This window comes from Heterodontus francisci, chromosome 19, assembly GCF_036365525.1.
Source record: "Heterodontus francisci isolate sHetFra1 chromosome 19, sHetFra1.hap1, whole genome shotgun sequence".
NCBI lineage: Eukaryota > Metazoa > Chordata > Chondrichthyes > Heterodontiformes > Heterodontidae > Heterodontus > Heterodontus francisci.
The window spans coordinates 10,111,792-10,128,487 of NC_090389.1; the positions used below are offsets into that span (position 1 = coordinate 10,111,792).

Genomic DNA, 16,696 nt, shown 5'->3' on the forward strand with positions numbered 1-16,696 from the left:
ACACACACACACGGAGAAACATACACACACACATATATATGGAGAGAGACACACACACGGAGAGAGATGCACACAGACAAACACACACACAGATATACACACAGATACACACACACACAGACTCCCACACCCACACACAGAGATACACACAAAGACTCACACACCCACACACAGAGAAAGAGAGAGAGACACACACACATACACATGGAGAGAGAGACAGACACAGACACACACCCACACACACGGAGACAGATATACACATATACACAGACGGAGAGAAATACGCACAGATGCACGCATATGGAGGGAGACACACACACACACACACATGGAGAGAAATATACATGCACGCACGGAGATACACACACATACACACCCAGAGAGATACACAGACACATACACACGCACAGAGATATACACACACACTGAGAGAGGTATATACGCGCGCGCACGCACACACATGGAGAGATATACATGCATATACAGACACACACTCACACACGGGGAAAGATACACACACAAACACAGAGATACAAACACACACTGAGCGTTTAGACACTCATTCACAGGTGGAGACAGAGACACAGAATAACACATGACAGTGTAAGTGACACAGAGACATGCACACAGAAGGAGTGGATGAAGAGAAGAGACAGTGTGTCCCAAACAATTCTCTATCAGTTCATTTGCTGTATTAAAGCGCCATCTACTGAGGGATTATAGTAAATTGCAGACCTACTGGTACCAGGGGAGCTGGAGGAACGAGAGTGCCTAGCACTGGGGGTCCCCATTCCGATCGCTTGGGGTCCCCATTCCGATCGCTTGGAGTCTCCATTCCAGATCACTGGGAGGGATCTCTATTCTGGATCACTGGGAATCTCCATTCCAGAACGCTGGAGGGAGATCATGGCTGACCTGATGGTGGCCTCGACTCTACTTTCCAGACTACCCCCGATACCCTTTGACTCCCTTATCAATCAAGAATCTATCTAACTCAGCCTTAAAGATATTCAATGACCCTGCCTCCACTGCTCTCTGGGGAAGAGAATTCCACAGATTAACAACCCTCTGAGAGAAAACTTCTCATCTCCGACTTAAATGGGCGACCCCTTATTTTTAAATTGTGTCCCCTAGTTCTAGTCTCTCCCACAAGGGGAAACATCCTTTCAGCATCCACCCTGTCAAATCCCCTCAGGATCTTAGATGTTTCAATCAAGGCACCTCTCATTCTTCTAAACTCCAATAACAGATCCAACCTGTCCAATCTTTCCTCATAAGATAACACCCCCTATCCCAGGTATCAGTCAAGTGAACGTTCTCTGAACTGCTTCTAATGCAATTGTACAACTGTAACAAAGCTTCCTTACTTTTATATTCTGTTCTCCTTGCAATAAACACCAGCAGTTCATGTACCAGGACCCCCAGATCCCTCTGTACCTCAGAGTTCTGCAATCTCTCTCAATTTAAATAATATTCTGCTGTTCTATTCTTCCTGCCAAAGTGGACAAGTTCACATTTTCCCACATTATACTCCATTTGCCAAATGTTTGCCCACTCACTTAACCTACCTAAATCACTTTGCAGACTCCTTATATCCTCCTCACAACTTACGCTCCTACCTATCTTTGTGTCATCAGCAAATTTAGCGAACATACATTTGGTCCCATCATCCAAGTCATTGATATACATTGTAAATAGTTGAGGCCCCAGCATTGATCCCTGTGGCACCCACTACTTACCCAAAAATGATACATTTTATCCCTACTCTGTTTCCTGTTAGCTAACCTTTCCTCTATCTAGGCGGATATGTTACTCTTATTAATTATTTATTATGGACTCTTATTTTGTTTAATAACTTTTGATGTGGCATCTTATCAAACACCTTTGGAAATCCAGGTACACCACATCTACAGGTTTCCCTTTATACATGTTGCTTGTTGCTTTCTCAAAGAACTCTAATAAATTAGTCAAACATGACTTCCCTTTCACATAACCATGTTGATTCTATTTGATTACATTCAGAGTTTCTAAGTGCCCTGCTATAATCCTATGACAGATGTTAGGATAATTGGTCTATAGTTTCCTGCTTTCTGTCTCCCTCCTTTCTTGAATACAGGAGTTACATTGGCTATTTTCCAATCTGATGGGACCTTTCCAGAATCTGGGGAATTTTGGAAAACTATAACCAATGCATCTCAGCTGCCATTTTCTTTAAGACCCTAATGTTACAGCCACGTGGTGTGATATGGGTGGTTCCCACTGTTCAACTCTCCATCTGACTGCAGCGAATGTATTTACATTAGAGTTTAGCCATTAGGTGTTTTATTTTTTCAATTAAACAGACAGTGACAGGTTTTCTCGTAGGTTTTTTTAAAAAACAGAAAATCAATTGCTTATTAACCAATATGCCTTATCCCAAAAATTGTCACAACCACATCCACTCACACATTCGCTCACACACATACAAGAAACAGATCGAGAAGGGAAAATGGAAGGTGGGCTTTCAATGGGGTGGGGGGGGGGGGGGGGGGGAGGTTACAATAAATCTTTTGAATTCTCTTGAGAATCAAGTTCTAGATGGATGCAGGCCTAAAAATAATTGTAGATTTTTCTCTTGATTGAAGGTTCTGTTGAAGATGGTGGGTTACTTCTAGCTCTCACTGCTGTATAATGGAGATGTTGGATTTTTTTCAGCAGGGCATGTGCTTCCTAGTTCAGCTGGAACACTAGCTGTTAGAATGTTGCTCTATTCCTGGGTGAGTCTCTCTCTCTCTCTCTCTCTTTCTGGTTGTCTGGCTTTTTAAGCTGTTATCTCTCACCTCCTGTTAGCAGTATCATGAATACCCCATCTGCCAAGAATGAGGCATATTAATTTCTTCACGTGAAACATTAATTTTAAACTGTTGCTGGACTGAAGCGATGAATTGTTTAAAGAGATCAGCAGTAGCTGGAAAAATTTGCATACTAATAGACAGTGCCTGGAGAGACAATAGAACGGCTCCCTGATCCAATTAGCCCAAATGGATTTTGATCACCAGACGTTGACTGTGGAACAAGCCAGCATTCCATACCGCACCCCCGCCGCACCCCGCCCCCTCCACTGCCGGTGTCTGCTAAGATGAAAGGAATACACAAAAACGCAGGAGGGTTTGTCAAAAAAAACTAGTCACATGACTAATCTGCTGGCCCAGGTTTGGTTTCGAACTGCCCACAGAACAATTTGAGTTCGATTGCAACTGAACATGAAGATAGCCTTTCTCCTGGCTAGCTCTCTCCCTCTCTCTCTCACGAATCTCCGGATCCACTGAAGTCATTTAAACCTCAAGTGAGAAAAGACTCCCACATCGAAACAAGTTTTAAAGTGTGCACTGGGCCCCAAAGAAACAGCAAGACTTACTGGAAATCAAAGACTCTACATCAAACTCAAAGGACCGTAAATAAATACCAGCTAGTGTCTCAAACTTTTCACCTTTACTCTTTCTACTTTTCCTGTCTATCTGCATGTGTTTATCGCGTATGCATGCTAGTGAGGTCATGTCACATATTCATAGTCTTTAACCGAATTAGAGTTTAAGGTTAATAAACTTCCACCTTTCTTGTTTAAATCTAAGAAAACCTGTCTGGTTGATTTCTTTGCCTTACAAGTGAACAAGGATTCACTGAGGGGGAGCTAAAAACATGGTGTTTTAAAATTAAACGCGGTTATGGTTAAACCAGGCAAAGGCTGAGAGGGTACCCCTAGACCCCTTCTCACCTGGTCACAACAGAAGATGCTCTGGTTTCTTTATCCATGGTGATTGCACAATGGCCCAGGACGTGGCTACTTCACACCCTCTTTGTTTCAGAAGAAGACATTCAATTCTGGAATATTTTAGGATAGGTGTAGGATGAATTCTGTTAACCATTCAGCTTTGAAGATTTGTCCTTTGTCCTTGTCAGACAGTTTGAATACACAAAAGGCCAATCCCTTTTTTCTTCAGCCACCATTTTGGACCATTGTTCACTTTTTAAAATAATTTTTCAAAGTCTGTTTTTCATAATTCTTCAGAATTAGTCCATGATTGTTGTATCATCGCACTTCCGGTGTGGGTGGATTTTATTTTAATGTTTACTGGGCTTAGAAAGAGGGAAAAAGAAACAGTAAGAAAGTTTAGGGTCACACCACTGTACATATTCGTTTCAGTCACTCCTCCATCTTACAACTGCTGCAGCTGCCATTGCTTGCAACAGGCATTTGAGATTCAAGTTTACATTTTTCAACATCTTTCCTTTGGATAAGGTACCATCAAAAAATTGTGCTTTTTTTTTGGTTACGTGTTGTCAAATGGGGTTGTAGTTTCTCTTGCAGCAGTTTATATTAAATTAGGAATTGTTGGTGCAGCTTGCAGTATGCAAATTTATTTTACTGCATATTGTGAGGTTCCCTGTGTGTACAAGCTTTAACCCCTTAACTACTGCTTCCAAAATACATGGTGTTAACCATTCAGGTTCTGGCACATTAATATTTCTTACTTCCAGGGTGATAATGGGTGGGGATACATTGTTTATTAGCCTCTGTTTTTGCTGAATTCTGACTCTAAATGGTTGGGTTTGATTAGTTTTGGATTTGGAACCTGTTTGTGTGATTCCTCAGTGGATGGATCCATGCTGACCTCACTTTTAGTTTTCTTGTGATTTTCACAGATGAGGTTTACTTTAGGGTATGTTAGCTTCCCTTTTCCTTTTATTTCAGAGATAGGTTTCTCCCTGCGACTGCTCGCAGTTGGTTGTCCAGCTTCCACTGCAATCCCCTGTGGCACTTCAACCAGGTGAGGCATCTCCCTCACTCTTGGCTTTCCTGTTTGGGAACTATCCTGATCCCTATTTAAACCTTTAGAAAAGGTTTCAGCTAACCATATCTCGGTTGCTTTTCTGTCAGTTTTTTTTTGGCTTTTATCTTAGCTTTTTAATATCTTTTTGGCTCTATCTGGGCCCTTTTAAATTCTTCTGGCTTTATCACCTCCTGTGGGATTTTTGGGACTTCCCCAGCCCTCAGCAGTTTTACAGTGTTTTGTTTTCTCCCCTCTGTTTCTCCTGTCTCCATGGACTGCTCTGGACCCTCTGGGTACAATATTGCGCTTCCTGCTAAGTCATTGCCCAGCAATAGGTCTACCCCCTGCGTGGGTAAGCTCAGAATGATTCCGACTGTCACTACCCTGGTGACCAGCTTACTCTGCAGGTAAATTTTAGCGAAAGGAACTTTCAAGCACTGGCCAGTAAGCCCTTTTACTAATGGCTGACAATGAAACCAGCCTGATCGACTGAACCGTCATTGTCTGCAATGTCTCAGGCAGCTGCTAGTGATAAAAATGGCGCTGGTCAATTTATCACAAAAAAACAAATTGAACTGAAACCTCCTCACCCCTCACCTGCTGTGATCGCCACCTCCACACGCCCCCAACTGTACCCCGCTCCCTTTCGTGATCGCCACTTCTGTTCCCCACTCCCTCACGCCCCCTCCTTCTCACTGCTGCATCCCACATATCCTCTCATACCATTTACTAACACTTTAGCATTCAATGCACTCTCTGGGGGAAAGGTCATGCCTTTTCTCAGCAGAAGGGATTGGGTGGTCCCTCTATCCCTCAGTATGACTATGGGCTTATCCGCCTACTCAAGGAGTATGGGGTCACTTTTCCTCTAGACACAAAATCCTGGTAACTCTCAGGGATTTTGTTACATTTTCCCACACTCACAGCGGTATACTTACTGGATCTTACAGCCGGCTCTGCTATGCTTTCCATTCGAGCCCCTTTTCCTGCACTGGTCTGGTGTGCCCTGATTAATCCTACGGGTTTCCCCATAACTTCTAGCAGTCAGCTTGAAGGTGATCTACCTTGTTACAGTGGAAGCACACAGGCATTCGGGCATCACTCCTGTTCGCAGCACCTTCCTTTTTGGCCTGAGGACAGCCCACTGTGTTTCCAGCTCTCATTTCTCATCCATGGCTGTTCACCCTCCTGTGACCCTCCCACCTTTTATCCTTTTTGGGTTGCTGGACGTGGCTAGGGAAGGGTTTTTCTTGGGGCAAGGGTTTGTGGACGAGCATAAATTCATCCACCAGGGTTGCTGCCTGCCTAGCTCTTAGAACCCTTTGTTCCTCTATGTGGGTTCTAATGGAAAGAGTTTTTGAACTCCTCGAGAAGGATCACCTCTCTGTGGGTTTCATATGTGGGCTGTACCTTGAATGCCTGTATCCATTGGTCAAAAGTGAGATGCTTAACACTTTCAAACTCGAGGTAATTTTGTTCAGGCTGCTTTCGGAGGGTTCGGAATTTTTGGCAGTCGCCTCCAACACCAGCTCGTATGCACACAGGATAGCATTTTTGGTCATCTTATCGTCTGATGAACTCTCATCTGGCAACAGTGAATAAACCTCATGGGCTTTTCCTATTAGTTTGCTCTGCAATAGCAAGGTCCAGTTCGCTGCTGGCCAGTGCAGCAATTTTGCAAGCTTTTCAAAAGAGATGAAAAATGCTTCCACCTTTCCCTCATTGAACTTTGGTATCAACTGGAAGAACTTTAAGAGCTCAGCACTCAGTCCTGAGCTAGGGGTAGTTCCACCGCTAGCAATGCCAAACGGATAGGTTTTCTTGAGTTTAGCAAGAAAGAGGTTAGTTTATCATACTTAAAACCAAAAGCCAATCTAAGCAAAATGATAAACTATGCTCCAACTTTCACACACACACAGACGAGAATCACACACACAAATAGGTTACAGAGTTAATAATAGATTATTATTGTTCCGGACTCTAATCCAACCAATGTACAGTCTGTGGAGTCTGGTAATTCAGTTGTCTTCCAGCTGAACTTGTGGTCCTGAGGTTTCTAGCTGGTAGAGGTGGCCAACTGGTTGAGGGTTTTCTTGGAGACAGTGAGGTAGATGGTTTTCTTCCTGGGGTCTCTTTCTGCAGCAAATGATAGACTTGGATGTTTTGCAGCCAGCAGGCAGGGTCGGTCTTGCAGGGTGGCCTGGGGACAGAGAGAGACAGACCCTCACTTGGGTCCTGCACTGTTCAAACTCAGGTGCCTGTCTGCTTTAGAGAGAAGAAACTGCGGAAGGGACATGCAACAGGCACGGTACAGGCCATACCCAACCAACCCGTGCTTGCAAAACTCGAAACGCAGTGTCCAACATTAGATGTGATTCTGCGATTGGACATTTGCTAAACAATCCTCTGGGTGCTAAGAATTTCACTGACAATCAATTTTAGATTCTCAGTTGGGCTTGCAGTGTGGTGCATGTGCGCGTACTGGAAGTTACATATATTAATAAACATTGCAGACAGAAAGAAAATGTATACACATTGCAACTGTTTCAGCTAAACAAAACAGTGACAGCCATTTGCTGGCTCATTCCTCAGGGCAATGCCTTGACCAGTCAAGCCACCTGGTTTAAATTTTAAACAAGCTTGCCAGTTCACTGTCAGTCGCCATAAACTGGTGCATTCTCCATGGCAATGCCTCTACCAGAGTTCACTTGCCAACCAACCAGCACTCTCTTCTCATACAGTGTAACTTTGTTGCTTTCCCTTATATTGGTTTTCATGCCAATTGTCCTGATGAGTGCAAGACGAAAAGCTTTGACAAAATGTATTTTCATCCATACCCAAGTTCAGTACAACCAAACAACTATCTTTAACTTCCTTAGTTAGCCATAGATAATGTATCCTTCTTGTAGAGTCTTTCTTTCTCACTGGAGTGTATCTTTGCTGAGTGCTACAATTTATCCAAATCATGAGAGAAAGATAAAAGAGCAGATCTGCAGGGAAATGACAGAAATGTGCAAAAACTATAGAGTGGTGATGCTGAGGGACTTTAATTACCCAAACAGTGATTGGGATAAGGTAAAGGAAAAGGAGGGGGCGGAATTTCTGAAATGTGTTCAGGAAAACTTCTTTGACCAGTACGTTCTCAGTCCAACTGGGAAGGAGGCATTGCTGGATCCGATGCTGGGGAATGAGGTCGGCCAAGTGGACCATGTGTCTGTCACGGAGCATCGTATTATAAGGTTTAGATTAGTAATGCAGAAAAGGAAGAAAATAAGGAAGGATAAATATTCAGCTGGACACTGAGGATAACTCCCTGGCTGTTCTTTGAAATAGTGCCATGGGATGTTTTCCATCCACCACAGGGAGGAGACAGGACCTCAGTTAATATCACATCTGAAGGACGCCACCTTTGACAGTGCAGCACAGAAGTCCAGCCTTGATATTTGTGTTTAAGTTCTGGAATGGGCTTGAAGCCACACCTCCTAATTCAGCAGCATGAGTGCTACCCACTGAACCACAACTGGCACTAAGCACAAGCAAGGAAGGAATAAAATATACAAACACAGGAACAAGAAGAGGCCATTCAGCCCCTCGAGCCTGTTCCACCATTCAATAAGATCTTGGCTGATCTGCGATCTAACTCCATATACCTGCCTTTGCCCCATTCCCCTACTACCTTCGGTTAACAACAATCCATCAATCTCAGATTTTAAAATTAACAATTGTTCCAGCGCCAATTGCTGCTTATAGGAGAGTTCGAAACTTCTACCACTCTTAGTGTGTAGATGTTTTTCCGAATTTCACTTCTGAAAGGTCCGGCTAATTTTTATACTATGCCCCAGCTGAAATAGCTTCTCTACATTTACCCTAACTGTTCCCATTAATATCTTGAAAACTTCAATCAGAGCATCCATTAACATCCTAAATTCCAGCAAATACAACCCTGGTTTGTGTAATCTCTTCTAGTAATTTAACCCTTGGAGTTCAGCTATCATTCTAGCAAATCTCCACTGCACTCACTCTTAGGCCAATATAATCTTTCCTAAGGTTTGATGCCCAGAACTGCTCTCAATATTCCAGGTGTGGTCTAACCAGGGCTTTGTATCGTTGAAGCATGACTTCTACCCCCTTGTATTCTAGTCCTCTGGATATAAAGGCCAGCATTCCATTAGACGTTTTGATCATTTTCTGTATTTGTTCATGACATTTTAATGCTCTATGTACCCGTACCCCCAAGTCTCTTTGGACCTCCACTGTTTCCAGCATTTCACCAGTTAGAAAGTATCCTGTTCTATCCTTCTTGCGTCCAAAGTGGATGACCTCAAATTTGCCTATATTGAAATCCATTTGCCACCGTTTTGCCCATTCACTTAATCTCTCAATATCTCTTTCACACTTCCAACTACTCTGCTAACAATGCTGCCTATCCTTGTGTCAAATATAGATATGCATCTTTCTATCCGATCATTGAAGTTGTCAATAAATACATAAATATGGGTGACTAGTTGAGACCCCAACACAGAGCCTTGCAAGTCACCACTTGCTACATCCTGCCAATTAGAGTACCTGCCCATTATCAGTACTCTGTCTCCCGCCACTGAGCCAATTTCCTAATCAGGTTAATAATTTGCCCTCAATTCCATGAGCCTCAACTTTAGCAAACAGTCTCTAATAGGGACTTTATCAAATACCTTCAGAAAGTCAATATAAATAACATTCAGAGACATTCCCCGTCCATTACTTTAGTCACCACTTCAAAACATTCAATCAGATTCATGCTGAGTGTTGATAGGATGATAGGGCGAGATGAAGAGGAGTGAGAGGAGGCTCGTATGGGCCTGTTGGGCCGATTGGCCTGTTTGTGTTTACTTGGTAATACGGATGCAGCAATAGAAAGAGACAGAAACAGCAGACAGTCAGGTGCTCAGGTTCTGCAGCCCATTGCTTTCAAGGGCGCTACAATCAAGCTTTATTTTGGAAGAAAAAAATCATATTTAAATCAGATTCAAATCCTAAATTTTCCCAAGAACACAGTCACCTTCTTCACATATTCTCCAGGATCCTGCTACTGCCTCCACACCCAGCTTCTCTCTCTGCTGGGATCATGCTGCTGCCTCTACACTCAGCTTCTCTCTGCTGGGATCGTGCTGCTGCCTCTAAACCCAACTTCCCCCTCTGCTGGGATCATGCTACTGCCTCTACACCCAGCTTCTCTCTGCTGGGATCGTGCTGCTGCCTCTAAACCCAACTTCCCCCTCTGCTGGGATCATGCTACTGCCTCTACACCCAGCTTCTCTCTCTCTGCTGGGATCGTGCTGCTGCCTCTACACACAGCTTCTCTCTGCTGGGATCACGCTGCTGCCTCTACACTCAGCTTCTCTCTCTCTGCTGGGATCGTGCTGCTGCCTCTACACTCAGCTTCTCTCTCTCTGCTGGGATCGTGCTGCTGCCTCTACACTCAGTTTCTCTCTCTCTGCTGGGACCGTGCTGCTGCCTCTACACCCAGCTTCTCTCTCTGCTGGGATCGTGATGTTGCCTTTACACCCAGTTTCTCACTGCTGGAATCATGCTGCTGCCTCTAACCCAGCTTCTCTATCTCTGCTGGGATTGTGCTGCTGCCTCTACACCCTGCTTCCCTCTACTTTTTCCAGCACTTAGGAATTGCTGGCAAGGCCAGCATTTTATTGCCCATCCCTAATTGCCCTTAAGAAGGTGGTGGTGAGCTGCCTTCTTGAACAACTGCAGTCCATGTGAGGTAGGTACACCCACAGCTGCCACTGTGCACTGGTGGTTCAGGAAGTGAATGTTCAAGGTGGTGGATGGGGTGCCGATCAAGTGGGCTGCTTTGTCCAGGATGGTGTTTAGCTAATTCTGTGTTGTTGGAGCTGCAACCATCCAGGCAAGTGGACAGCATTCCATCACGCTCCTGAATTGTGCCTTTTATTAATGGTGGACAGGCTTTAAGGAGTCAGATGGTGAGTTTCTTGCCATAGAATATGCAGCCTCTGACCTGCTCTTGTAGCCATGGTATTTATATGGCTGGTCCAGGTGCTAGCATCCTGCTCTCTCTGTCTCTCTGGGAATCCAGCTCGCAAACTCTGTTCTCTGGTATCCAGCTCTCTCTCTCTCTCTCTTTGTTCTCTGGGATCTGGCTCTCTCTCTCTTTGTTCTCTGGGATCTGGCTCTCTCTCTCTGTTCTCTGGGTCCTGCTCTCTCTCCTCTCCTTACACATCGCCTCAGAGACGCAGCTTCAGAAATAAATTTGTAATAAAGTGCTACTGAAAATGACTCTGCCTCCCAGGCAGGGAGATGATGAGGGAGTGACTGAAACATCGTTACAGCGGCTGTATCCGCTGAGAAGAAGACAAGAGAATTCCAAAGCTCCCACTGTTCTCCATTAACTGATCTGATCCCGGTCTTGGAAGGTCACGGCTGCTGGTGGGAGGAGAGGGACATTTCTGCTACAGTTATTGGATATGCTGTGATGCCTCCACAGTCAAATAATCCCCTGGCACTCACTGCCTTGCACAGCAAGTCTTGGGGTGAGTAACTGAAGGATAAGGGTAATCGTGTTCCAGCATAGCAACAGCTTAAAGAGGGGAGCGTGAGTAAGTGAGGCTGGGGTGGAAAATTTTTTTTAAACTCTCCTGGATGGAGCAAACACATTAAAAGTCTAGAAAGCTTTCCCCGAGTAAAGCCCAGTCAACTAAAAAGTGTAAAAAGAGTAAGATGATCGATAACATTCCCGGTGACATTCAACTTGGAAAGGCTGATGACAATATGTTAAAAGCCTGAGTAATAATCAAACATTCGGTTAGTGAGGTAATTCTCTAGGAGATCCAAAACTGCAGCAAGGAGAGGGTGTGGGGAGGGGGCTAGGGAGAGAGGTGGGTTGGGATGGGGGACAGGGGAAGGGGAGGAGATGGGGACAGGGTGTGGAGTGAGGGGGGGGTAGGGAGACAGTGGTAGGGTATTAGGGAGAGGGGGAGGGGTTGTGGGGAGAGGGGGAGGGAGTGTGGGGAGAGGGGGAGGGGGTGTGGGGAGAGATGGGGAGGGGGTTGGGGAGAGACGGGTTGGGGGTTGGGGAGAGACGGGGAGGGGGTTGGGGAGAGACGGGGAGGGGGTTGGGGAGAGACGGGGAGGAGGTTGGGGAGAGACGGGGAGGGGGTTGGGGAGAGACGGGGAGGGGGTTGGGGAGAGACGGGGAGGGGGTTTGGGAGAGACGGGGACGGGGTTGGGGAGAGACGGGGAGGGGGTTGGGGAGAGACGGGGAGGGGGTTGGGGAGAGACGGGGAGGGGGTTGGGGAGAGACGGGGAGGGGGTTGGGGAGAGGTTGGGTAGAGAGGGAGGGAGGGTTGTGGGGTGGAGGGGCTGTGAGGAGAGAGGGGGAGGGGTGTGGAGAGAGAGGAGCAGGGGCTGGAGAGGAGCAGGAGGAGGTTCGAGCAGGTGGGGGTGTAGGGAGAGAGGGAGAGGGGGTATGGTGGGGAGAGGAGGAGGGATGTGGGGGGGGGAGAGGAGGAGGGGATGTGGGGGTGGGAGAGGAGGGTGTGAGTGGTCAGGGAGAGGGGGAGGGGGTGTGGGGGGAGAGGAGGAGGGGATGTGGGGGTGGGAGAGGAGGGTGTGAGTGGTCAGGGAGAGGGGTAGGGTGGGGGTAGAGTGTGGGTTTGCGAGAAGGAGTGAGGGGGAGGTCGGGATTGGAGGGTGGGGTGAGGGCCAGGTTTTGGAGGGCTGTTCTCTCAGGCTTCACTCTCGAGGGGCGGCACTGTGGCGAGAGAGGGGATCAGTCTGGTGTAGATGTCAATCCCGGTCAGGAAGATCCTCTGGTTCAGGAACTCATTGTGATCATGCAGCAGGATGGGAGTCCGGTTCATGGGCGAGAACCCGATTGCCGGGTAACCTTTCTGTCGAGGGAGAGAGGAGCAGGTCACAGCCTGACAGCAAGATAAATCCCCCCGCAACCCACAAACCCACCTCCCACACAAAACAGCTCCCTCTCCCCCAACCCAGCCCTCCAAACACCCCCCCCCCAGAAACCCAAACCCGCCCACACACACAATACCACCTCCAACGCCACCCCCTCAACTCCCCCAAACCCACGCACACACACAATACCACCTCCAACACCACCCCCCCCAACTCCCCCAAACACCCCCAAACCTACCCACACACACAATACCACCTCCAACACCACCACCCCAATTCCCCCAAACACCCCCAAACCTACCCACACACACAATACCACCTCCAACACCACCCCCCCAACTCCCCCAAACACCCCCAAACCCACCCACACACACAATACCACCTCCAACACCACCCCCCCCAACTCCCCCCAAACCCACCCACACACACAATACCACCTCCAACACCACCCCCCCAACTCCCCAAAACACCCCCAAACCCACCCACACACACAATACCACCTCCAACACCAACCCCCAACTCCCCCAAACACCCCCAAACCCACCCACACACACAATACCACCTCCAACACCACCCCCCAACTCCCCCAAACACCCAAACCCACAATACCACCTCCAACACCACCCCCCCAACTCCCCCAAACACCCCCAAACCCACCCACACACACAATACCACCTCCCCAACTCCCCCAAACACCCCCAAACCCACCCAATACCACCCTCAAACATCACTCCCCCAAACACACCCCAGACACCCAACCACCCCCCACGCCCGCCCCCTGTAGCATAGTGCTTATGTTGCTGGACGAGTAATGTAGAGGCCTGGACTAATGACCCAGAGACCTGAGTTCAATCCCCACAACAGCAGCTGGGGAACTGAGAATCATAGAATGAATGCAGTACAGCCATTTGGCCTATCATGTCCATGCTGGCTCTCTGTGAGGACAACTCCTCTTGTCCCACTTCCCCGTAGCCCTGCAAATTTTTTCTCTTCAGATAATTGTCCAGTTCTCTTTTGAAAGCCTCGATTGAATGTACCTCCACCACACGCTCAGGCAGTGCATTCCAGATCCTAACCACTCACTGCGTAAAAAAGATTTTCCTCATGTTGTCTCTGCTTCTTTTGCCAATCACCTTAAATCATGTCCGCTGGTTTCTGGATCCTTCCGTCAATGGGAACAGTTTCTCCCCATCTGCTCTGTCCAGACCCCTCATGATTTTCATCACCTCGATCAAGTCTCCTCTTAATTTTCACTTCTCCAAGAACAGACCGAGCTTCTCCAATGTATCCACATAACTGAAACTCCTCATTTCTGTAACCATTCTCGTAAATCTTTTCAGCACCCTCTCAAATGCCCTAACATCCTTCCTAAAGGATTCCTGGACGCAACACTTCAGTTGACGCTGCACCAGTGTTTTATACAGGTTTATCATAACTTACTCTATGCCCCTATTTATAAAGCTGAGGATCCCATATGCTTTATAAAGCAGTTTCTCAACCTTCCCTGCAATCCTGAATGATTTGTGCACAAATACTCCCAAGTCCCTCTACTCCTGCACCCCCTTTAGACTTGTACCCTTTATTTTTTATTGTCTCTCCATGTTCTTCCTACCAAAATGAATCACTTCACACTTCTCCATATTGAACTTCATCTGCCATCTGTCTGACCATTCCACCAACTTGTCTATGTCCTGCACTATCCTCCTCAAAGTTCACAATGCTTCCAAGTTTCGTATCATCCACAAATTCTGAAACTGCCCTGTACACCAAGGTCTAGCTCATTAATATATATCAGAAAGAGCAAAGGTCCCAACACTGACCCCTGGGGAACTCCACTAGAAACCTTCCTGCAGCCCAAAGAACATCCATTAACCACTACTCTCTATTTCCTGTCACACAGCCAATTTCGCATCCATGTTGCTACCATCCCTTTTATTCCATGAGCAATAACTTTGCTCACAAGTCTGTTTTGTGACACTGTATCAACTGCCTTTTGGAAGTCCATATACACCACATCAACAGCATTGCCCTCATCAACCCTCTCTGTTACCTCCTCAAAAAACTCCAACAAGTTAGTGAAACACTATTTTCCCTTAACAAATCTGTGCTAGCTTTCTTTAATTAATTCGCATTTGTCCATGTGACTATTAATTTTGACCTGAATTATTGTTTCCAGAAGTTTCCCCACCACACAAGTTAAACTGACTGGCTTGTAGTTGCTGGGCTTATCTTTACATCCTTTTTTGAACAAGGGTGTAAAATTTGCAATTCTCCAGTCCTCTGGCATCACCCAAGTCAAAGGAAACTGGAAAATCATGGCCAGTGCCTCCGCAATTTCCACTCTCACTTCCCTCAGTATCCTTGGATGCATCTCATCTGGCCCTGGTGCTTTATCCACTTTAAGTAGAGACAGCCTATCTAATACCTCCTCCTTATCAATTTTAAATCCTAGTATATTAATTACCTCCTCTTCCACTGTGGCCTAGGTAGTATCTTTTTCCTTGGTAAGACAGATGCAAAGAATTCATTTAATACCTCAGCTACGTCCCTTGTCTCCATGTGTAAATCCCCTTTTTGGTCGCTAATTGGCCCTACTTCTTCTTTTACCACCTCTTTACTATTTATATGCCTATAGAAGACTTTGGAATTCCCTTTTTTGTTAGCTGCCAGTCTTTTTTGATAATCCCTCTTAGCTTCTCTGATTTGCTTTTTCACTTCCCCTCTGAACCTTCTATATTCAGCCTGGTTCTCCATTGTATTATCTACTTGATGAATGTCATTAGCACACTTTTTCTTCATCTTAATCTCTATCTCTTTGTCATCCAGGGAGCTCTGAATTTGTTTGCTGTACCTTTCCCCTTCCAGGGAATGTACCTTGAGTACCTTGAACTATCTCTTTTTTGAAGATAGCCCAATGTTCAGCAACTGTTTTGTCTGCTAACCTTTGACTTCAATTTAATCGGCCCAGATTCATTCTTACCCCATTGTAGTTGGCTTTCCCCCAGTTAATTATTCTTAATCTAGATTGTTCTTTGTCATTTTCCATAGCCAACCTAAACCTGATGATACAATGATCACTATCCCTTAAAAGTTCTCCTCCTGACACTTGATCCACTTGACCCTCCTCATTCCCAAGAACCAGATTTAGCAGTGCCTCCCCCTCGTTGGACTGGAAACATACCGTTGTACAATATTTTCCTGAACACATTCTAGGAACTCCTGCCCCTCACTGCCCTTTACACTACTATTATGTAGCTTTCTCTAGTCCAAAAAGCAAACATTCACCACTACTCTCTGTTTCCTGTCACTCAGCCAATTTCATATCCATGCTGCGACTGTCTCTTTTATTCCATGTGCTCTAACTTTGCTGACAAGCCTGTTACTTGGCACTTTTTCAAATGTTTTTTGAAAGTCCATGTACACAAAGAAACTGCATTACCCTCATCAACCCTCTCTGTTACCTCAACAAAAAAACTCAAGCAAGTTCGTCAAACATGATTTTCCCTGAACAAACTCGTGCTGGCTTTCCTTAATGAATCCACATTTGTCCAAGTGACTGTTAATATCAAAGATTATCATTTCTAAAAGCTTTCCCACAACCGAGGTTAAACTAACTGGCTGTAGTTGCTGGACTTGTCCTTACACCTTTTTTTGAAGAAGGGAGTAACATCTGCAATTCTCCAGTCCACTGGCACCACATCTGGATCTGAGGAGAACTGGAAGATTATGGCCAGTGCCTCCGCAACATCCACCCTGACATCCCTCAGTATCCTTGGATACAGCTCATCTGTTCCTGAGTACAGACAGCCTATTTAATACCTCCTCTTCATCAATTTTTAGCCCATCCAGTGTCTTAACTACATCCTCTTTCACCAGTACTTGGGCAGCACCGTCTTCCTTGGTAAAGACTGATGCAAAGTATTCATTTAGTACCTCAGCTAGGCCCTCTGCCTCTATGCACA

The 16,696-nt window shown here is 46.0% G+C and overlaps 1 protein-coding gene across 2 annotated transcripts in view; it reads right to left on the bottom strand.

Moving 5' to 3' along the window:
• Nucleotides 1–9,735: 9,735 nt before the first annotated feature.
• Nucleotides 9,736–16,696, bottom strand: part of LOC137379947 (aminoacylase-1-like) — a 172,112-nt gene continuing 165,151 nt past the window's right edge. For both annotated transcript variants that reach the window (XM_068051356.1, XM_068051358.1), the window contains exon 15: nt 9,736–12,712. In XM_068051356.1, the coding sequence (XP_067907457.1) occupies nt 12,548–12,712 (165 nt within the window). In that variant the 3' untranslated portion in view covers nt 9,736–12,547. The remainder of the gene's footprint in view (nt 12,713–16,696) is intronic.